The sequence below is a fragment of the Onychostoma macrolepis genome, chromosome 17 (assembly GCF_012432095.1).
Source record: "Onychostoma macrolepis isolate SWU-2019 chromosome 17, ASM1243209v1, whole genome shotgun sequence".
Taxonomy (NCBI): domain Eukaryota; kingdom Metazoa; phylum Chordata; class Actinopteri; order Cypriniformes; family Cyprinidae; genus Onychostoma; species Onychostoma macrolepis.
In genome coordinates, this window is record NC_081171.1 from 16,694,312 (window position 1) to 16,719,526 (window position 25,215).

The 25,215-nt window shown below is 38.4% G+C and overlaps 1 protein-coding gene across 1 annotated transcript in view; it reads right to left on the bottom strand.

Annotated features, from left to right (window-relative positions):
* The window catches only part of ush2a (Usher syndrome 2A (autosomal recessive, mild)), a 220,568-nt gene that overhangs the window by 78,811 nt on the left and 116,542 nt on the right, over nt 1-25,215 (bottom strand). The window contains exons 40-44 of the mRNA XM_058749724.1: nt 19,586-19,733; nt 18,007-18,149; nt 5,866-6,494; nt 1,302-1,630; nt 166-288 (exon numbers count right to left, since the gene is read on the bottom strand). Of these exons, the coding sequence (XP_058605707.1) occupies nt 166-288; nt 1,302-1,630; nt 5,866-6,494; nt 18,007-18,149; nt 19,586-19,733 (1,372 nt within the window). The remainder of the gene's footprint in view (nt 1-165; nt 289-1,301; nt 1,631-5,865; nt 6,495-18,006; nt 18,150-19,585; nt 19,734-25,215) is intronic.

Consider the following 25,215-nt stretch of genomic DNA (forward strand, 5'->3'; position numbering starts at 1 on the left):
TACACACAAGGAGTGCCAGAAAAAGATTAGCTGAAAACAATTTAATTCTATGGAATATTTGCTCAAAGTATCTTTGAACAGCATTAAAAAGATGGCATCGGTGCACAAAAACAGTTTTGTACACACAAGCAAAGTTTGCATTAAAGCTAATTTCAGTAATCTCACCTGCTAAGGCCTTTATCTTCATGAAACAATTTGGTTCCTGCGTAAACATTGTACCACAGATTCAAATCTTCAGGGGGACGGGAGGCCAGGGGCTGCTGGGTTTTCCGTCTCAACAGCTCAAATCTGAGGGCAGCGGAAACAGCCAGATAATCAGAGCCCGCTCCACTCCCACAATCCTCCTGCCATTTCACCCGCACCGCTGTTTCGCTGGGTTTGTGCTTTTGTCTTTTCTCTCTCTCTCTTTCTTTCTCCCTCAACAGTAATGCTAATTTTGCCTGTAATCAGGAGAGCTCAGCTTAATGTGCGCTTTATAAGCCTAGTTAAACAAACAGAGCAGCAGCGGGAAAAGTAGTCATGAATTTTAATCATCCGCCGTGAACAGACCTTTATTTACCACCTAATCAGCTCAAAAACAGACTAAAATATACAGTGAGAGAGAACAAGAACTTTTACGTTGTTCCTCACCCTTCACAACCTAGGGAGACACTTGCTGTTCTCATATAAAATGGCAGAGTTATGGATTATTCCCAAGAGATTTTAGAAATTTCTTTACCATATGAATTACTCCAAATTGTGGTGACAATTGATTTTACTTTGAAGTATGTAAACATTCATTTAAACATCCATTTTACAACCATATCTATGTAGATCAAATATAATAATAATAATAATAATTATTATTATTATTATTAGTAGTAGTAGTAGTAGTAGTAGTATTAGACAGTAGTGAAAAATACATGAATTAATTAATAAAAATTTCAATCAATTGATTGGTTTTACTTTAGGAATGTAAACACAAATTTTAACACACATTTTACAACCATATCTACTGTATATAATTCAAATATAGTAATACTAGTACTACAACTAAATAAAAATAAAGAAATGAATAAATAAATAAACAATAAAATATATAGACATTTTACTATAATTCTAGTACTACAACTAAATAAATAAAAAAGAAAAAAAGACATTTTACAACAGTTTTAACAACAATTTCACAGCTGTATGCATACACTTCAAATAAAATAAATACACTTCAAAATAAACAAATTCATTCATTCCATTAGTAACACTACTTAAATGTGTGTCAGAAAACTAAGATATAATACGTAGATATAAAATTAATTGGTTACCTTATGTTGGGCCCATTCGGCCTTGATGGGAGTTGCCATGAAACAGCCAGGAAAGATTCACTGATCGCCACTACTGACAGGGATGGCAGACCTTCTGGGATTGTGGGTAATGTAGTTACCAGCGTTGGAGGGCTCTCAGTGCAGCCTCCGACATGGCCTCCACCTCCTGAGCAGGCGAGGATGGTGATGCTGTAGTTGGTGTAGCGCAGCAGGTTGGTAACAGTATGGTTGAGCACAGATGTATTGGTGTGCGAGATGCGTGGATCAGGCATGCGGATCTCGTACCGCTCAACTTCTCCATTGGGTATGAGTGGAGCGGTCCATGTAACCTGCAGTAAAACACAGGATACGTTTGAACCTGTTAGTATCACTGAAGAACTTGACATCAGAGACATCAGAGTGTCCTTGTGGTCATGTAGTTATAAACTAAAATGGTTTCACAAGCGTGTCTGAGGCTTCAGAGAAGGGCTGGAGTCCAGCGCAAAATCACAACACATCATCTCAGGCTTTTAGATCGATGAGTTTGTGGAACCGACGTCATGTGATGAAGCGAAGGCACCCTGACTTTGACCCAAGACAGAATATTCCTTTCATTACATTTAAAAGAGGCCTCAGCCCCTGGAGATCATAATGAAATCCTAATGGAATTGCATAGGAAACGCTACTTGTTGCTGCACATACTGTCTCTGGAGCAAGGGAGGCATCAGCATTTGGCGGACACATTAAACTTATTGTACATGCCTGGGGAGAGGAAATGAAACGGTAGATTGGATAAATGTTAAAGAGTTAGGATTAGTTATGATAGAAAAGTTAGAATAATGGATATTAAAAGGTTAAGCAGGAGCGAAGGCTGTTTTAGAAGGCATTTTTTATCCAGCCTAATTTTAAGATAACCTACAGCACATACACAGTTTGGGGTTGGTAAGATATTTTATTTTATTTTATTTTGATTTGTTTGGGAAAAAATATATTTTAAGATCACCACGACTGCATTTATTTGATAAAAAATACAGAAAAAAAAAACAATATTGTGAAATAGTATTACAATTAAAATGAAATATTTTCTATTTTAAAATGTCATTTATTTATGTGTTGGCAAAGCTGAATTTTCAGCTTTCAGCATCATTACTCCAGTCTTCAGTGTTACATGATCCTTCAGAAATCATTCTAATATACTGAATCTTCTAGAGCGTTCCAAATCATCTTCATGATGGTCAGTATGCAGCCTTAGAAGGCAGTTGCCTATGTAGGGACATCATCTCACTGAAATGAAATCATCAACACTTGCTAACGAAGAGTCTGCCGTGAGTGCCACAGAGACTGCTAGCATCTCAACAGCAATTTAATATAGCGTATGCTAATGCAAACAGTTGTTTTTTGGCTTTTACATGTAGAAGAGTTCTCATCCAGTTACATACAAATGCAGCAGTTAACAAATTAATGAAATAATAATGGTATTACAATACACTAAACCTGGGGTTAGGGGAAAATGAATAATTCAAGCAAGTTTATGCAAATGGCGCCTTTGTTTGAAGTGGTAAGCATTTCTGTCCATGTTTCTTGGCACTAGCACACAACAAATAACAAAGAGAGAAAGAGAGGGGGTGCATGGGTGTATTTACACACTGCAGGATCTAAGCTGCAAAGCTTGTTTGGTTACATTAACGCCCCTTAAATCCAACTTGTAAACCAGCCAAAAGACTGCAAGCTACCTATCCCTCTTGAGTATCGTGTCTGTTGAATTACAGGGATGTCTACGCAGTTTGCCTCAAAACACTCTACTTTGTCAGTGCAAATAAGGTCTGGCATGCTTTATGTATCTTACAGACACAAAATAAAGAAGTACAATCTTTAAAGCGTTAGCTAGATGACCAAGGGCACATTCATGCGGGCTCTCCACAATACTCTGACAAACTTAATTGGCTGTTCCTTAATAATCAGCTCTGGAATGACCTGGAAACCATGCGTATCAATGTTCTCATAGCATGAGGGTGTAACTGGAATAATGATGGATGCTCTGGGTGTGGCATTAATGGGAAGAAATACTGTAGCTTCTCACTAACAATCACAGCAAAGACCTCATTTGCACCTCATTGGTGAAAAGGCGGCATAAGACACTACAGCCTGCTGACAAGAGGGTGGGACACGATTGAGAGACACCCAAACATGTTCATTTAAAGGGATAGCTCACCCAAAAATGAAAATTACCTCATGATTTACTCACCCTCAAGCCATCCAAGGTGTCTATGACTTTCTTCTTTCAGATGAATACAATCAGAGGTATATTAAAACATGTCCTGGCTCTTCCAAGTTTTATAATGGCAGCGAGTGGGGTTTGAGATTTTGAAGACCAAAAAAGTGCCTCCATCCATCATGATTAGTACTCCACACAGCTCTGGGGGGTTAATAAAGGCCTTCTGAAGCAAACCGATGCATTTGTGTAAGAAAAATATCCATATTTAAAACTATATAAACCGTAATTTCATTAACTGTCGTACTTGCATACACGAGAGAGTAGCATTCCAGCGGATGACATAGGACGTAGGTGTAGCCAGTGTTGGGGAGTAACTAGTTACATGTGACAGAATTACGTAAATTTAATTACAAAATAAAAGTAACTGTAATCAGTTACAGTTACTGAGAAAAAATGTGTAATTAAATTACAGTTACTTATGGAAATGTTAAGGATTACTAAGGGGGTTACATCTGATTTTTTTTCTTTTCTTTTCACACACACTCCCACATACAGATTTAATTGATTTCTTTCATAAATTGCTGTGAATGCTCTAAAATTACAATGTTTCAGGAGTTTATAACATGCTTATTTGATAACTCTTTATTTCCTACATGGGTTTATGTAAATGCTTTATTTTTTTTTTCAAAGGAATGGTTAGATTCCAGTGTTTCCTGTCATAGCTATGCAAAGATTTGATTTCAAAAACAGTATCATAGCTATTAAACTATTTCTTGTTATGATTTTAAATATGTATTTAACCTCAGAAATTCTGAGTCAGAATGATCTCAAAGTAAGTCTGATTTTGTGGTGGCTGTGCTTCAAAGGGGATATCGGATACCCATTTTCCACAAGTTGGTATGATTTAGGGTCTTTTTGAAATGGTCCCAGTGGTCGTGTAAAACAACACCCTTTTTACCTTGTCAAAAACAGCTCCATTCACAGTGACTCGTTTCGGTGCATATCTCTTTACATGATAATGAGCTCTGCTCACCCCCGCCCCTCTCTTCCATGGAAGAGCAAAGGTGATTAGCAAATAATCATTAAAAAAATAATAATAATAAAGTGTAAGACTTAGTACTTCCGGAAGTTCATCTGGATCACGAAAAATGGGTACTGATCCATCCTTGAGTTTGAACTTTTTAACAAAACCTGCCTTGAATTGTCCCGCATTCAGAAAGCAAAGGAGCAAAATGATTTGCGCAGACACAAACGAATTTAGATGTATTCGCTGGCGCATTACCAGAAAGGAGTGAATGGATTTTTATCATTGGGTGATAAAGGGTAGTTGTGTCTACGCACAACCAAGACACATTTATGTGCAAATGAAGATATTTTGCCTCCAATCTTACTTCAAGTGATGAAGGATTTTGAAAGTCTGACAGTAATCAGTGTTCAGTACTACTGTAAGGTTAACCCTGCCTGGTTTACATGTTTAAAAATGATTAACAGTTGAAAACACTGAAATTTCAAAAAAGTAATCAAAAAGTAATCAAATGTTATCAGTTACATTACTTCAATAAAGTAATTGAAAAATGACACTACTTTTTACATTTTAAGTAGGGTAACTTGTAATCTGTAACCTATTACATTTTAAAAGTAACCTTCCCAACACTGGGTGTAGTGTAGCGGTCACAAATCAGAAGTACAAAATGATGACTGGAAAACAATGTCTTATATTTATATATAAGCCAAGAGGAGACTGGCTTTCCTTTGCTGTAAACAAAACTTGGTTCTCATGAGACTAGCATATTCTCACCAGAGCTTACACTACGTCCTACATCATGCACTGGATTGCCACTCTCTAGCGAACGCGTGTATCACAGTTAACGGAAGCTAGAGATTATGATTTATGAAGTTTTAAAAAATTATATTTTTTAGTGCTGGACAATGATTAATCGCAATTAATCGCATCCAAAATAAATGTTTTTGTGTACATAATATATGTGTGTACTGTGTATATTTATTATGTATATATACACACATGCATGTATATATTTAAGAAAAATGTTATGTTTATATATATTCTTTTCTTTCTTTTTTTTTTTTTTTTTACACAAACGCATCACTTCACTTCAGAAGGCAACCCCTGGAGTCACGCGGAGTACTTTTTATGATGGCTGGAAGCACTTTTTTGGGCTTCAAAATCTTGACCCCCCATTCACAGATATTATAAAGCTTGGAAGATCTAGGACATTTTTTAATATAACTCAGACTGTTCTCATCTGAAAGACGAAAGTCATATACACTTAGGATGGCTTGAGGGTAAGTAAATTTCATTTTTGGGTGAACTATCCTTTTAAGTAATATGTAAACTGATTTTCCATGTACCTGCACTGACTCTGGTCCCAAAACCAGCACATGAGGTGGCTGCAGTCCTGCAGGTCTTGAAGGTCTGGTGGTCACTTTCTCCCACTCACTGCTATTGGATCCACCCAGACTTGTGTGCGCCACAATGCGGTACTCATAAGTGGTCCAGGGGCTGAGTGTAGCAGAGCTGTCTAAATAAGTGAGAGTCTGGTTGGACTGCAAAGTGGCCACAGTAGAAATCTTTTGTGTGCCAATGACTCTCCTCTCAATGATGTAGCCGTCCAGTTCACCGTTGGCATGATGTGGTGGGGCCCAGGACAAGAGCACTGAGGTGGGGGTGTCGGAATAAAGCTGCGGGGGTGGGACATCCTCTGGGGGGGCTGGAGGGGTGTGTATGGAGTGGGATTCAGAGGAAAGAGTGCAGCCGACTGCTGTGCAAGCCTCCACCTGTATGGTGTACTGCTGATAGGGTGTAAGCTGAGAAAGAGTGTGGCTGGTGCTGTTTCCTCGCACACTTGCACTTAACTGGTGGTTTTGGTAGATGTTATAATGGGTAATGATGCCATTGGGCTGGGATGGAGGAGACCAGGAGACAGAAGCACTTCTGGGTTGGATGTCAGAGAGTACAGGTGGGTCAACAGATCCAGGTCCTGAAGAAAGAAGAAAATTAATATTGAATAAATCAGTCGTGAAACAATCATTATTTTTGGTAATAAATTTGTTGCCACTAGTGGTGCATAAAACACACACACATTGTACACATAGTACACATTGTTTCTGTGAATTGTGGGGACTTTCCATAGACTTCTATTACTTTTATTCTATTATAGGTTGTACTTCCTTCGTCAGCTGAAAAAGTTCAACCTGCCACAGGAGCTGCTGAAACAGTTTTATTCAGCTGTTATTGAGTCGGTTCTGTGCTCCTCCATAACTGTCTGGTTTGGGTCAGCCAGCAAATCAGATCTAAGAAGACTTCAACGGACTGTTAGGACAGCAGAAAAGATCATTGGTGTGCACCTGCCCAGCCTTCAGGACTTGTACAACTCCAGAGTGAAGAAACGGGCAGGTAACATCATCAAAGACCCCTCTCACCCCGGACACAACTTGTTTGCACTTCTCCCTTCAGCCAGACGCTACAGATCTCTGTGCACTAGAACATCTAGGCATAAAAACAGTTTTTTCCCCCATGCCATCTCCAGCCTAAACAGCTAACACATGAATCATTACCGGGGTTCTGTAATTCATTCTGTAATTCATCCTCCATCTTTAATTATTGCCTCTTTCTCAAGTATTATGTAAATACACATACATATCTGTTTATTTATACAGCTGTATATAGAGTAAATAATGCACAAATCTGTACATAAATCTACTGTTCCAGATTCATACTTATTATTATTATTTTGATTATTATCCATTGTTAAGTCTTACTATTTAAATGTTTTTTCTGTTCTCATGTCAGATGTGTTTGTATGTATGTATGTACCAGGAGCACCTTAAAACCACAACAAATTCCTCGTGTGTTTGCGCACACCTGGCGAATAAAGCTAATTCTGATTCTGATTATAGACCAAACAATATTTTCTATCCCCTAACCCAACCCTAGCCCTAAACCTACCCCTTACAGAAAACCTGTTTGCATTGTTACACTTTCATCATTTACTATTTTTAATCATTCTTTTTCCCTCGTCACAATGTCAAATTTCATGTTTTACCTATCCTTGTGGGGACATTTGGTGTACACCTACAATGTAGCATAAGTACACCCACACACACACACACACACACACACACTTGAAGGATGTAGTTTAGTAAATAATAAGATACAAATTATTATAAACTTTCTTATTATATTTTAAAGTAATACAATCTTTATTTATGGATAAAACTAAGCTAAAATTCTAATATATTTTGTTAAATATAACAAATATTCTAACATTAAAAATTATTATTATTAAATACATTTCACTATGCATTATATTTAAGGATTTATCATTTATAATAGCAATAATATAACATAATATAATATAATATAATATTGAATGCATTACATTTACTAATAAACTTTTAAGACATATAATATATATCTCCATTTACCCATCTATCCATCTATGCATGCATCTTAATATTGCAATTAATTTGGTCTTTAAATGATTTGAACCAAAGGACTGATGAGTCTGGTCGATCTCCATGATCAGAGAGATGCAGCTCTGCTCTGACAGCTCAGCATTGAGACTGACAGCACAAGGACACCGTCTGATTGGAGCAACCTGATTCTCTGGATTAAAATGTAGAGCAGGCGGTGTGCAAATCAGCTCATTTGCCAAAGAGGACGGAGTCAGCCGCTGCATATCGCAAGCAAATATGAAATTATATTTATGGATTTATTCGTTGGGGTGATGCGGCTAAGGGATATCAGCGATGTGCAAGGCGAACCTCTGAAGGGTCTGTAGTGAATTGGAGGAAATCACTTAAGTTTCCTGCCCAGTCATTTTCTCTGAGTGGTTACAACAACAGCTGCCATGGCAGCACTAACATCAAGAAATCCTTCATGGATCTTCAAGCCCGGACAGCTCGGGTCATTTTCATAATTACACATCCACACATGCATATACCAAAACACATGCCAACATCCCCAAGCATTCCTTCCCTCTTTCATGTCTGATGGCTTGTGCCAGTATCTCTGGTATAAAACAGTATGAAGTTTTGAACTTTATTTCAACTGAACGGAATATTAAATGATGTGTACAGGAACCTTCAAACCACATGTTTTACACAGTGCTTGAAAAGATCTTCCGACCCTGAAGGAAAAATAGCAATATTTTTCATTATTCACCGTCATGTTCTACACCTTTGTAACTTACTTTCTTCTGAGGAACACAAAAGATATATTCAAGAATGTTGGGGGTCTAAACAACATTTGATCCCACTGACTTTTATTGTGTACAAAAAAAAACAATCAAAACATCATCTTTTGTGCTAATGCGTATTTAGCATCATGACAATGGCAATTGCAGCATTTCATTTAAACACAGCCAAGGCCTAAAACCTAAGATTACCTGAACACCTTTTGCTGCTTTGCAAGCACTGGCATTTCCTTCAGGAAATGCAAATCAAGAAAATGCTATTTTGATGATTTGTCTTTATTTGCTATGTGGAGCACTGCTATTGGGTTTCAGAATAATGCTGATCCAAAATGTCACATTGGTTTATTGCACTTTTTGTGCTCATTCTGTGAGGCCCGATATATGGATGCAGATTTACATTACGGTAATTTCCCATACCATTTTTCTGACAGAACTGTTAGGAAACTCCAGAAAAAAACTGAAGAATGATAAGTAAAAAAGCTTGAACATTTGGTAAAATGAAAGCAGTTAGAGGAATATATGAGATGTGGTAATTGAAGTGAAGTTGTTTTGTTGCGTTTTAAGCGTCTCCTGTCTGCTCTGTAGCCTGGGCTGTCTGATTGATATTTGGGCCCTATGAAAGCTCATTTGAAGGTAATGTTTTCCTCCTCCATTTACATCCCACGGTAGCACGGTAATGGCGTACCGGCAAGGGCGTGTGAATCAAGGTGACTGGCTCTCTCTCTGCCGTGCTGGGCTGCTGATGTCTCCCCACAGATGGCCCACTTTCCACCTCCCATCACCATCACCTCCCAACTGACTCACTATGTATAGAGGAGACATAACCGGCTACATGTACGCTTTCTCTCCCCAAAGCTCAGCGGCCACCACAACAAGCAGCAAGATAATGACTTAAAAAAAAAAAACTAATAATGTAAAAAAGGGACATGAGAGAGAGGAAGCACACAGATGGAGCAAACTCACTATACAGTGGCACCACTGAATGTTATTTAAGCACAAAACCCTGCATCTTATTCACTAAGCATCCACAATTCACTTAACCAGGTGCTAAACAGCTCTGCAATGTAAATTAGACTCATTTGTGTACACTTCCATTTAAAAGTTTAGGGTCAGGATTTTTTTTTTTTTTTTACAAGAAATTATAACTTTTATTGAGGAAGAACGTGTTAAACTGATCAAAAGTGGCAGCAAAGACATTGATAATGTTCCAAAAGATTTCTATTTCGAATACATGCTGTTCTTTTGAATTTTCTAATCATCAAAGAATGCTGGAAAAAATACAACAATATTAAGCAGCCCAGCTGTTCTTAACATACATAACAATAATAATGATGATGATTTTTGAGCACCAAATCAGAATATTAGAATGATTTCTAAAGTATCATGTAACAATGAAGACTAGAGTAAATGGCTACTGAATATTCAGCTTTGCCATCACAAGAATACATTTAATTTTAAAATAAATTTAAATCATTGTAAATTGTAATAATATTTCACAATATTACTGTTTTACTGTATTTTTAAACAAATGAATGCAGTCTTGGTGAGCATAAGAAGCTTCTTAAAAGACATTTAAAAAAAAGAAGTAAAATCGATCCCAAATTTTGAATGTTGGTGTATAATTTCTATTCATCATGGAAAGCAGATATTTATCAAATGAATGAAATGGTGGAGAACAGTATAATATACATCCAGACATGCAAACTTTCAGCATTTTTTAAGAGCTGATTCAGGTGTCTGGAACGAAGGAGTGATAAAGTATGCCAAATTGTGAAGTCTACCGCATATTTCACAACAAAACACTCAGAACTGTCCCGCTCACACCATGAAAACTGCGCTCAGCACAGATTTTGTTACATTAAATGATCTGCATAATTCGGATACTAAAACAACACATTCAGTAGGTGCAAATAAACAGCGCTTTCAGCTGGAGCAATTCATTCTAACTAATGTTTTATGTGTTCAGTAAGTAGTACAACTAACTAAACGCATTGCTTTATCTAAATAAACTAACCTTTTTTAAATAGATCAGCTTTATCATAATAACACCGATTACGAAATGACGTCATTAAATAACAAGGTTTAATTCTCATTAGTCATCCCTAACCCTAACTCAAGCTTCATCCATTTTCAGTTCACACAGCCGGCCGCTGCTTATGATTCCGGCCCAGATTTCTCCATTCATCTAGTAGCTGTTATTTTTGGGGGTAATTTTTTACTGTGTCTGTGAAGGGGCCCTGCCGATTTCGCTCCCTCTCCCTCCTGATAAATAAACAATGCACAGATCTGACCTTTGGGTTAACAGGTTTTTATGCTTGCTCCACTCAGCACTCTAACTGATTCAATTACCACAAAGGTTCAGGAGCGTCCATGAATACTGAAAAAGCTCACGGCTGCCGCCACGGCAAAACGCCTGCATAGGTGCTCGCCGGCAAATCCAATGTGGCTCTCAGGAGAAATTCCTTAATTGTAAATAATTTTACCACATGAGACAATCAAGTCACCTTGAACGCGAACCACCCCTCCTTACTTCATCCCCGGCCAGCCTTCCTTCCTCGGCTCAGCCGCCCGCTCTTTCGGTCTGCAGAGGCAAAGTGTTATTTAAGCTTTACTGGTCTGCGTTAAATTCCGCAATTTGAAGGGCTGTTAAGTTTTTCAATTGAAATTTCATTTAAGATGCAGGTGCTTTTGATTTTATTGATGCTTTACTGCTCTCAGGGTACAAGCAAGAACACAGTGCAATAACAGCAGTCGGCCTCAATCAGGCATCGGCAACAGCTGTAATCTCAGGACATTTGGAATACTTAGAGAGGCCTTTCCTGGGCCACTATAAATCGCTACAGCAGAAGGGAAAACAAGAGCGCGGGCCGCCAAGCCTTAAATCACATTTATAAGGATTTGGTTAGCATAATAATAACACAATCAAGTGACAAGGAAAGGAGGGGGGACCGGGGAACGTGAAGGAAAGAGAGGATTATTTTTAGCATTGTAGAGGTCCTTGTGACAATATGATAGCTTTGAAGGTTAGCGTGGCTGATGTCAACTAGGACGGATGTCGGTATGCTGCTTTCAAGAAGTCGTTTAGCAGAAAGAAGATTGAAAGGAAAAGAAAAAAATTCACAAGTATTCTTTATGAAAGATTTCTTTTGGTTTTGAACTCATATTTGATGAAGTGTACACTATTGTACAGTAACTTATTTCAAGGTGAACTGCACAGCTGTGGTTGCTCTTCCCACAACATTTTTATAACGACAAATGGGGCGATAATTAAAGGAATAGTTCAACCAAAAATGAAAATTTGCTTAAAAATACTCACCCTCAGGCCATCCAAGTTGTAGATGAGTTTGTTTCCTTATCAGAACAAATTTGAAGAAATTTACCATTACTTCACTTGTGAATGGGTGCCATCAGATTGTCCAAACAGGTGACAAAAGCACTGTAATATTTCAAACAACATATGTGATGCGAAGAGCTGCGTGTTTTCAATAAACAAATCCATAGTCCAAATAAACAAAATCCATAATCCATAAAAAGGCTTCCTCCAGTGAAAAAGTCTGTCCAAAGTTGTCCTCTCCCATCAAAATATACAACATATTTGTATAGAACTGTTTTAGTTTGTAAATCTGTGCGTATTTCTCTCCTGATTCAGACAAAAGACTTTTTCACTGAAGAAAACAATATTATGACCAGAAGCGACAGTTTGAAGTTAAAAACATCTTGATGGATTTGTTCCCCACATTACATGGTTTTTCACAATACATTAACTGATGGATTAGATTGTGTGGATTACTTGTGGATTATTGTGATGTTTTTATCAACTCTCATTCTGGTGGCACCTATTCAGTGTAGAGGATCCATTGGTGAGCAAGGGATGTAATGCTAAATTTCTCCAACTCTGTTCTGATGAAGAAACAAACACATCTATAGGATGGCCTGACGGTGAGTAAAGATGTAAGATGAATAATAAGTAATAATAAAGTTGGGGTTAATCCTATTTAAATGAACTCAATTCAAGAAATGAAAAAAAAAATATATATACACATATACATACACACACACACACACACAGATAAATAAATAAATAAAAAATGCCCCTCTAAATTCTTTTATGTATATGTCACTCCAGCACACAGACTCATGTGCCTTAGCACAGACAGAGAAGACAGAGGAAAGAGCTCTTCTACATGGCAAAGTTTATGTTCACAGAACCGCCTGTCAAGTCTAAGGGGTAAAAATTCATGGATGGAATTACATTAAAAAGATGGTTATAAAATCTTAATGGAATGATAAAAAGGAAAGGAATGAGGGCCTTTTGAATACTTAAAATGCTCATACATCTTCACTAAGGAGATTTCTAGTAGTGTTCTGACATACTGCAGCACAAAAGGAGCCAAACAGACAAATCAGACAAGTGTTTCCACCACAGCTCCATCAGTAAGGTTAATGCACTCAACAAACCAGAAACTTTTAAACTTTCCAAATACCTCTAGTTTGGAATTGCTGTCACAAAATATGTCCCAGACATCATGAATGAAATTAAAGAAATAGAAAAATAACCATAAAATAATAGAAAATCAATGTTAAATCAAAATGAATTTGCACATGTACTTATGAGATGCTGTTTGTGATTGCTTACATAGATGTGAGCATCTTATATAGGGCAGCTCATGCACACAGCCTATAGTGTGTGCTGCTGTGAACATTTCACACAGAGGTGGAAAACTCTCTCTAGAGGGGATTTCTAAATTAGAGATGAAGACGTGCAGGCAGACTGGGACCCTATCAAAGAAGAAAAAGAGCTAAAGAAAATATGACATACGTTTCTCTCCTCCTATTTCACCTTGCCCATCCTTTCCTCTTCCTTTATCATGCGGCCGGCCACATTATTTTGAAAAATCTCCTCAATTCTTTCCTACTGTTAATTTAGTGCGGCTTTGCTGGGTACTATTTCACGTTGATGGGGCGGCTGATGATATGTGTGAGAGTGTTTATTAGCAGTGCCAGGAGCCACTAAAACTCACGCTTTCCCCATAATCCTGCCGCAGAGAGCCGAATATGCCGCACAAGGCTCTTCACAGCCCATTTCAGAAAAGAAATAAAGGGCTTTTCTCTTTAACAATAACAATCATTTCTCTCCTTCTTGGTAATGCCCACCTGTTCTCAAAGTCATCACCCCTGCCGCAAAGAAAGAGGTGTGTAAATAGAGCTGGAGTGAAGGGCTCATTTCTGCTGCCAGATACATGCAGATGGAAAGCGAGGAGGAGGACGCTTTTGATATATATAGCATGCTGATCGGGATTTGACATGTCGCATGTTTGGGATTAGAGCGACTTTTAGAAAAGCTGTTAATATGGTGCATGCTGGGTCATGGCAGTTTCAGCATTTGTAGAGTATACGGGCCATTCTACAGAATTGCTCCAAAGTCAGAGTTCGAAACTTCTTGAAAAAAAAAAAGGTGTTATTTTTCCAAAAAAATTGTATGTATGAAAATTGTATAATATCCAAGGTAGACATTTCTAGTAATTGTGCAGTTAATTCTCATATTGTATTTTCAGAAAGATTTGGAATATTTGTCCTCTCCCCAAATTTGTCACTACCGAAACACAGTAATAATAATTTAATTAGAAGGGTTATTTTGACCTATAAAGATTTTGCTTGCATCTAGATTGTAAATATATATTTTTGCTATTTTACTAAATTTGTTTCAGAGGTAAATCCATGACAATTAAAATTTTAACAGTATCTCAAGTGTGATTTATGAGATTTGTTGTATTTTGAATCCAATTTTTCTTTGTAAAAAGCAAGCTGACCACACTGATTTCCAAGTTAAGGGTTCATTAGTTTCAAATGTACACTGAACCAAAAAATATAATAACATCTTAGTTGATAATTCAGTATATTTTATTTTTGACAAAACATCCCATGTTTCGGTAGTGACAGCACATTTTCGGTAGTGACAGTAATGCTTTGGTAGCAACCACATCGCATTACAGCATTATAATTTTAACTCACATACTATAATACAAAACAAATTGCATAAATGTACAAAAATTTTGTTTATTTCACCGAAATATGAGGATTATGTGTTCCCTTTTGTCACTACCGGAAAAATTATGACATGTTTCGGTTGTGACTGTTTCGGTAGTGACAATTCTATGGGATAACACCCCCCCAAAAAAACACAAAGATGTCACCACCGAAACTCCACCAAATGTTTTGGTAGTGACTGTTTCGATTGTGACCATTTTAGATCATTTTGAACCTAGCTCAAAGATGCTAATCAGTACATGGTTAGCTAGCACATTTCTGAACAGTGGTATACATATAAAAACTAAATGTTATGGAATAACTCAAAAAAAGTGTGCTTAATTGCAGAAAAAAGGTGTTCAGAAGTGACGTTCCTTAAAGTTAAACACACATTTTTGAACACATTTACCTCAAAATGATGAGACCTATCTACTCACACCTTGTAGCTATGAGAGAGGGGGACACAGAAATATTATCATAAATTTATGAGTTTAATTAAAATCAGTCTCGGCCAATAGGCTTAAACATACACTATTTCGGTAGTGACATGAAAAATGCAGGACAAATTTTTCTTTTCTTTTTTTTTTACATAAAGTTTCATAAATTACAAAGAAAATATAAAATATATATATTTTTTAACTACACTTTTTAAAAGAATCAAAAAGATACAAAAAGAAAAAAAAAAGTACAAAAATTATTTAAATATAATTTTCATAAATTGAAATTTAGGGGTTAAAGTTCGGGACAGCCACCTCAAAGTACCCAATAAATTATGATTTTATATATATTAAGCTTACTAATATTTTAAATATTATTGTGGGTTTCAATTAGTTTCAATTTTTTTTACGCAAATTAATCGTTTGATAAGGTTTGACCCCAACTTCTTCCCGTCATCGCAGCGCAGAAGGTTGTCTATCATTGTGTGATGAGGGTACAGCGAACCAGTGTTGCCAGGGTAACGGCACAAGTGGGCTATTTTGAAAATACAGTCGCGGGAAAAATTACAGAGCCATGGTTTGCGGTTTTTTGGGCTACTTTTATAATGTACCGCGACCGCCCAAAGTGTATATAGACAAATAATAATTAAAATACTACTTAGTATTTACTTAGTAAAATAGTAATTTTACTAATGTGTATTATACTTGGAATGTATACCTGATGACTTAAGAATGGAGAGGCGGTTGTAACATCACAAACAACGTGAGTTTCAGCAGAGCATACATGTTAAGGCTTTTACACAGCAGAAATAAACATGACAACAGCAACTGTAGATTATATAAGATAATAAACACACGATTACGATAGATATGGTCTGTATGTGATTTATTTAGATTAATGTGTACATCTGAAATGCTAATTTGTGCAGCGATATAAAAGGCTATAAATAGCATATTTAACAACAGTAAACGACCAAATTCCACATGTGATTGCAAAAGGAAGTTATTACAAACACTCGATGGTGGTTTGAAGTGAGTTCTGAGTAAAAGTGTACTATTAATCTCATAAATTGTCTTATGAAGCATGATGCTAATGTTAGCTCTAATGCACCTGCAGAACAGGTCCAATTCTTCTTCATAATGCATTTTGTCATAATACCTCACGAAAGGTCGCAAGAAATGTTTTGTTGTATTTATTTAGAAATACTTTTGATAATAGTTGGGTAAATGTATACTGGGATTGAAGCGATGTGGCTTGGTAAACGTTTTATTGCCAGTATAAAGGCTGATAATGGCTGAATAAAAACAAAAGAATAATGATAAAAGAATAATAAGGACTATGTCTCATACCTGGCGGAAGTGTGAAAGGTTTTGTTTCCTTAAACTAGTTTGTCATGCATTTCTTTTTCAACACATTTACAGGTCAATCCTAGTATTTAAAATTTGTGATTAATCATGATTAATCATAGTCCATGACTGTGATTAACGCGATTCAATTTTTTAATCGATTGACAGCACTAGTTTCAATAGATAATTTAAGTATCTTAATAAACATTTAATATTTGAACACATAAATGCTTTTAAATGTGTTTTTTGGTGTTTTGAGCACCAATTCTGTAGAATGGCCTATATACCTGAAAGCGTCAGTTTCCTTTTTGCAATGCTCAACACAATACAGTACTAAATACACATACAGTCACATTAAAAAAACAACACCAACTTATGAATTAAAATGATATGTTCAATCATTCCAGTGTAAATAAATATCTAAAAGTATTTAAACAACAGTATTTGTAAATATTTACATACTTTAGAGAATTGACGAAAGACTCACACTGAATTTCAATCACTTAAATGCCCAAAAGTATTCAAATATTTTTATTATTAAAATATCCAATATTAAAATATTTATTTAATATTATCTAATAAATATTATTAAATTATTAACATATTTGAATACATTTATTTATAAAACACATTTTCTATGTGCAAAAAATATAATGTTTATCAAAAACCTTTTTATCCCAAACCACGCCTATAATCTAAGTGTAAACATATTTAATTAAAAACATCAGACATGGACATATTCTTCAGTGCTCAACAATGCAGCTAATGCAGAGATTCTAAAAGGCATGACAATTTCTGACATCCTCTTAGAGAGGAATACAACCTATGAAAGATATGCTAAGCATCCATAAAGAATACTAATTACAAGCTGCAAGATAAAAAAATACAGACACATGGTGCAACACAAGAAGACCAAACAGAATCCAGGACAAGAAACTGAACAAAAAGTCTCAATGAGGCTGTGAATGTTACTCAGCTCACGTAGTTCTGCTCTCAGACAGAGGGAAAACTCTTCCCAAAAGCAGAAGTTGTGAAGTGCTGCAGGGCATTGTGGGGAGGGGGATGTCTCTAAGCATGATAATGAAGAGGTGATGGTCCATAATACAGTGCAATCTGAGTGTATGCAAATACTGGCTCAGTAATTATAATGTATGTGCTAATAGGCCGAAGTATAATTAATTTATAACTTAGCAGAGAGTGTCTGTTATGATCCTTAATATGATTCTATTACAGTAATCAGTCCAAAATGACACCGGCAAGGTCATGTGGAAGAGGCGTACCTTTAACTAGTGATCTCTGCCCACTGGCCTTCTCTCTCTCTCTCTCTCTCTCTCTCAACACCTGCTCTTCTCTGTGGGACAAGCCTCACAGAGGAACCGCCTGACATGTGGCTAAACACAACACACTCTTTGTGTGCTTAATGACTTTCTGTTGTGTTTGTAGACATTGTGCAAATGTGTGTGTGTGTCAGTTGTGGAACTCACTGTCTTGTGCGGTAAAAAAAGAGACCCATGGGCTGCTGGTTTCTCCATGGCTGTTGGACACCAGCAGTCTGAAGTGATACTCAGTAAAGGGTTCAAGGTCCTTAACCATGTGACTAAATACAGTCGTCTCATCGTCCATTAACCTAAAGATAGAAATAAATGTACATGTGCATTAAACAGAACAAATTACAGTACAAATTACACAGTACAGTAGATGTGTTTACATTTTTAATAACAGCCAATACTAATATTATTATGAAGCCAAAAAAAAGTCCCAATTATGAGAATGTTGCAATTGCAATTGTGTGATTTACATTATCAGCCAAAATGTGTTTTTTGTTGTTGTTGTTTTGTTGAAAGAAGTCTCTTATTCCAAGGGTGTATTTATTTGATCAAACAGTAAAAAGAGTCATACCGTAAAAACAGTAATACTGTGAAATATGAATACAATATTTTATATTTTATTTATTTTTAAATGCAATTTATTGCTGTGGCGGCAAAAGCTAAATTTTCAGCAGCCATTACTCCAGTCTTCAATGTCACATGATCCTGAATTGTAAATCATTCTAATACGCTGATTTGTCCTCAAGAACCATGATACATTGTTTCAGGATTTGATGAATACAAACACAAAAATGAATAAGAACAGTATTCATTTCAAAATTCAAATTTAAAGGGTCCCTCCTAATGGTAACACTTTAGTGTAGGGACCAATTTTCACTATTAGATAGTTGCTTATTAGCATAAAGACTGCATTTTAAATGTTTATATTAGCTAAAGCTAATTTTGTCAACTCTTATTAGTATACAAGCTTATAGATTCTGACCTAATATGGGCTTTAAAATGATTAAAATATCTTTTCTGTTAAGTGCTTAGCAAATCAAAACAAAAGTGAATTTAGGATTGAATGCGCTTATCAACTTCTATGGTTAGAATATGATATTATTCTGGTGAAAACGCAAGTGGATATTTTTATTGAACTAAAATGAAAAATAGATATAATCACGCCGCATTAAATGGCTTACAAGTCCTGCTGATTGGAACAAATCTTTGCTGGTTTTTAAGCAGCATCAACTTCCACAGAGCCCTGCGATCAAATTTACCATGGAGTATAATAAATAAATCACATGAACAATGAAATACATTTCAAAAGAATCCCAGGAAATGAGGGTGATATATAATACATGCGCCTAGTCATTTATTTATTACAACAGAATGAGAATTCCCCTATTTCTGATTAAATTGCAATTTGTTGTCAGGGAGCATGTAATGCATACATATTAGATAAAACATTTGTTTCTTTTTTTTCTTTTTACAGAAGCAGATTTTTTTTCATAAGGACAGCCCCGGTCTAGGCCTACTATTTGATATTCCTGTACATCTGCTCTATAACAGTCTAACCACTGCTTTATTCTCTTTAGGTCTCTTTAAAGTCACTGCCTTAGATCATTTTGTATTTTCAGCACAAAAGAACTATTGCTCACTGATGACTGCATGTTTGCAGCAGTAGCATTGACCTACATGTGTATGTAGTGTGGAAAAGAGCATGTGTACACTGTAAAAGGTCTTCATGGCTTACTGGTGAACTTGTGGGGAAGCTGAAGTCCTCATCTGGAGCCGGTAGCGCAGAGGTCCGGGAGCGTTGTGACGCGCTGGAGCAGCCCAGGCCACCTGCAGTGAGGTGGGGGTGGCAGCTGCCAGCCTGGGGGGCAGGAGGCCATCTGGAGCTGTATGTGGAGAGGATGCAGAGGTGAAGTGGAGCAGAGAAAAGACCTGCATGGTGCAGCATATGCTAAGGAACATGGGTAGAAACACTGCTGGGGATGGGAGCGTTTTAGGGGTGAGAGATTTTTAAAAGCCCAGGTTACACTCTTAAAAATAAAGGTGCTTAAAAGGTTCTTCACAGCGATGCCACAGAAAAACCATTTTTGGTTCCACAAAAAAGCATTCAGTCAAAAGTTCTTTAAAGAACAATCACTTTCTTACCTTTTTATAATCTGAAGAACCTTCTTTTGCCACAAAGAACCTTTTGTGAACCAGAAAGGTTCTTCAGATGTTAAAGGTTCTTTATGGAACCATTTAGACAAAAAGCTTCTTCTATGGCACTGTGAAGCACCTTTATTTTTAAGAGTGTACTGTATATACTACATCACATGCTGGACAATAAGCACTCACAATAGCACAGCCTACTATATGCCCTGAGATGTTCTCCAGGATTTCTTTTTTCAAATAGTGGCCAATATTATATTTAATCTACAATAGGGTGTTTATTTATAGACATTTGGACTATCAGAATATCAGATTTGAACTATCATATATATATATATATATATATATATATAACTTTTGAATGCTATATCAGGTGTATTTCAGAGGAGGCAAAATAGTACAAATAGTACCCAGCCGCGTACTAGCTCCTCGTACAGGGAAGCTCAAAAACAGAGAGTTGACACTCGCGCTCCTCCGAGTCGGGACAAAGGTGGCAAGCGCTCGGGGCCGGGGCCTTCGAAGCCGAAGATGGACCTGCGGGTCATACTTCAGGCTAAGAAGTCCTTGGCTAAAAAGCCCTGATGCCCACGACCCAGGGCTTATGAGGGTAGCCCCCTCTGGGGAAGAGCGGCGTTCACCGCAGTGTGCTGTGCCCGTTCCTCCTCAGTGCCCTCAGGAGATCGGGCTGCTCACCCTGCCATGTACGGTGTTCCAGGGCGCAGCGATCTCCAGCGAGCACACATCTCAGTCTCTTCTGCCCCGGAAACGTAGCGGAGCTGAGATGCTCGCCTCCCCTTCGGGGGTCTCTAGAGCAGCTAGATTACACCAGAGGCCAGTCACGAGAGACTGGTTCCTTTAGTAGACTATTTGGCAGCGTGGAAACTACTGCCAAATGTGTCTCGGTGGGTCCTGCATACTGTAGAGAGGCTACAGAATCCAGTTCGGTTCTCCTCCTTTTTTTTTTTAATTCAATGTAGAATTTCTATAGTTCTGTGTCACTCATTTATGTGTTAAACGCAATCTATTAGACAACTTAATTTTAATGAAAAAATAACATGAAAAATATATAGGGGCTGTGTAAAACGTTTGGTCATGAGTTTTGTAATATAAATACAATCGCTCAGACCACTTCAGGAGGTGGTCTGGGCCGCATTCCAGACGAAACCGGACATATGTAAATGCATCTGGTTGTTGAAACCACATATGTAAATTTTATACTCCTCCCAAAATGTAAAAAATAATAAACGTGTTACAGGCTATGACATTATTGTCAGATATGACTGCGCTAATGCAACACGCATCGCTGCAGACGAGTAGCTGAGTATCTCTTCAACAAGCAGACGCCAAACTGCCGAAGTTATTCTAGAAAAATCATGAGTGCAAAATTTTATAAAATCTAAAAATTTAGTGAAATAACATTATTTAGTGGGGAACAAATAAAAGTGAGTATGTGAAGGACTAAATCTGGTAAAATGATACACATTGCTCTTTGTATTGTAAAATACATGAATGAAAACAAGTAAATATATTTATTTATAAATATATACTACAAAATTAAAAAACATTTCTTTTAAATGTATAGCACAGTAATGAAGGCAGCAACATATGATAGAGGAGTCCTATATATCATATGTTGCTGCCTCCTCCAAAATGTAAACTAGATTGGTGCCTACGTGCCTTAGACATGTGGAGACAACCTTGGTTTCTTGTCTCAGGGCCCGGTACTGGGAGCTCCGTGTCATCGCGTAACGCTAGCGACGGACGCATCCCTCACCGGTTGGGGAGCGGTCATTAGTGGCCACCGGTCTGTGGAGTGGTCGCCATGTCACGTGGCACATCAATTGGCTGGAGATGCTAGCTGTGTTTCAGGCTCTGAAACACTTTCTCCCAGACCTAAGAGATCACCATGTGTTGGTGCGCACTGACAACACAGCAGTAGTCTCTTACATCAACCACCAAGGAGGTCTGCGTTTGCGCCCCCTGTACTGGCTGGCGCACCAGATCCTTGTGTGGTCCCAGGGCAAACTCCTCTCGCTGAGAGCAGTGTACATCCCTGGGCATCTCAATGTGGGAGCAGACATGGGAATGGATGCTTCACCCAGAGGTGGTGAAGCAGATTTGGAGAGTGTTTGGCCAGGCTCAGGTGGACCTCTTTGCGACTTGGGAGACGTCGCAATGTCCCCTCTGGTACTCTCTGACTCATCCAGCTCCACTGGCCACTGATCACTTGGCCGAGGCTTCGTCTGTACACCTTTCACCCGATTGCTCTGCTCCCTGGAGTTCTGGCGAGAGTGCACCGGGAAAGGGTCCGGCTGCTGCTAGTAGCCCCGGTCTTGCCGGGCCGAGTATGGTTCTCAGACTTGATTTCTCTCCTCGACGGCTATCCATGGGAGATTCCCGTCAGGAGGGATCTCCTCTCACAGGCAGGGGGCACCCTTGTGCACCCTGCCCGGAGTTGTGGAAGCTGTGGGTATGGCCCCTGAAGGGGCACAGCTCATAGCTTCCGGTCTCTCAACGGAGGTTGTTGAGACCATCCTCCAATCCAGAGCTACCTCAGCGAGGAAACTGTATGCCTTGAAGTGGAAACTTTTCACTTCATGGTGCGGAGACCGCCAGCTCGACCCAGTCAACTGCCCGATTGGTACAGTTCTGGAGGTCCTGCAGGCCCGACTCTCCGCAGGGTTGATCCACTCCACCTTGAAGGTTGATGTGGCGGCGATATCGGCCTACCACGCCTCTCTTGGTGGACAGTCAGTGGGCAGGCACCCCCTGGTTACACGTTTCCTCCGCGGTGTGCTGAGGCTGAGGATTCCAGTACGGTCCCGTGTTCCTCCTTGGGACCTGGCTGTGGTGTTGGATGCTCTCTGTAGGCCTCCCTTCGAGCCTATTGAGGAGATCTCCGATCACCATCTCACTCTGAAGACTGTATTTCTTCTCTTAAGAGAGCTGGGGATCTGCAGGCCCTCTCAGTGGCCCCTACTCACTTGGACTTTGCGCCCGGCATGGCCAAAGCCTTTTTGTACCCTCGTGCAGGGTACGTCCCCAAAGTTCCTTCTGTCACAGGCCTTCAGTCCTCCTACCTTCAGGGAGCTAGACCAGCAAAGGCATAACTGTATGTGTCCAGTGCGAGCACATACTGGACACATACGTCCACAGAGCTGCCATGTGGAGAAGGGCGCACCAATTGCTAGTATGCTACGGTCCCCCTAAGAGGAGTCTGCCTGCTACAAAGCAGACCCTCAGTCGGTAGACTGTGGATGCCATTAGCATTGCATATGAGTCCTCTCAGCTCCCCTTATCGATGGGAGTCAGAGCTCATAAGGTAAGGTAAGGAGTCAGAGGGTAACTGAGAATGAATGGGGGAAAGTCACGTGAAAGGAGGCAATGCTTCCATCGTGATATGATTGGATATGACTGGTTATGATTTAAAGTAATTCTTTGTGTCTGTGACCAATATTTACTGAGGTTTGATGACTGATGATCCAAAAAATTCATAAATAGTTAAAAAGTTAACTATTAAAAAGAATAATTGAACACAAGTTCCCAAATAAAATATATTGTTTAAATTGTTACTGCCTTGAGTTATTTTTTTTTGGAATTAATGTAAAATGCTTAAAAACACTAACTTATTAATCTGAAATTTAAATACATTCCTTTCAGAAAATGCAATACAGTGCATTCCAAAGATTTAATATTCAGACAGTGAGGAATCATGAGGCCATCTTTAATCTTTGCATATCACAGATTGGAGAGAGCGAGAGAGGGGGGATAGAATTCCTCTGTTTTTAAAGAGAGAGTCAAGAGACGGGTGGAGAATGTGAATGGCACTTGTCTAATGGTGCGGTCAGCTCTCTGCGCCTCTGATTTACAAGGACTTCCTGGCCCCTTCTGAGCCTCCTCGCCTCGCTTCTAGCCCAACGCACCATCAACCCCGCGGATAATGCTGCGGCTTCTATTTACTGCGAGAGTCATCCGTCCTCAACACAATCTCACTGGTCAGGGCACTTACACACCCACCCTCATGCACACATGAGAAATAAAATATAAAAAAATATCTGTGAGTTTCACAATATTAGTACTTTAAGTATTAATATTGAATTGTTCTATATGAAAAATGGTTAGATAAAAAATTCATGGTCAAACATAATAATATAATATAATAAATAAATAATACAATACAAAAATGTAACAAGTAATAAGTAACTGCAATGTGGATCTCATGATTTGCACATTTCTGTCCACAAGACATTGAGACTATATTACAAAATTGCCTGGAAGCACATGAACACATCTCACCCATCAAGAAAGAAAACATCTTGATTCTGGGTTTTGTCTTAGTGCTTAGGGAGGACTCCAGGCAAAAATCATCTATTCTGAGGAGCAATCTAGTCAACATCAGCCTCAATAATACAGCACTCCAATGCTCCAAGTGAAGTCCTTTCCCTAAGTGAAGTCTCATTCTCAATCAACCCTCCTCTTGTCCAGCCACAAGAACTCAATAAGTGTTGATTACTTAAGTCATTTTGGCCGTGCTGAAATAGAATCACCTCGATAGAATACGAATTAGAATTGAATATGCCTGTGATGGTCGAAGCACTAAAAAAAACAAACAAACAAAACAAAAGGTTATGAGGGCGAGACTGAATTCCTGGTTCCATGGTCTCTGGTGTAGAGAACGAAATAAATGAGATCAACTCATTGACATTACGGCAAGAAAAAAAGATGTTAATACTTTGATTGATGAGTGATGGAACTGCCAATTATGTCAATAAAGAGTATGGATATGCCAAGCTGTTGTGGGACTTTCAAAGCTTGACATATCCATGCGTCATTTAAGAGGACAGGGTGACAGTCTGATTGAACGGAGAAGGAAGAAACAATGCGGGCGTCTGAACCCAACGCCACATAGGCTGGCATGCGGGAACAGGGATGTGGCTCGTGCTCAGCGGGGGTCAGTCTCATCACTCAAGTCAGCTCTCCAAAATTAGTTTTACTGCCAAGCTGCAATTTTCATAATGTCCATGTGGCTTGTATTAGGCAAGAAAAAGCTCGGCAGAGGGACGCTGCTGCTTTGAGAAGAGTGGATAGGGCTTTGCTGGACGGACTTGGGGATAAAAGCCATTTCACTCTTTTCCTCCATCTGCCTTTGCTGCTATGGCTTTTGGGCAGGAATAAACAGCACAAAGCCCGGCCAACCAGTCATAAACATAATGATGATGA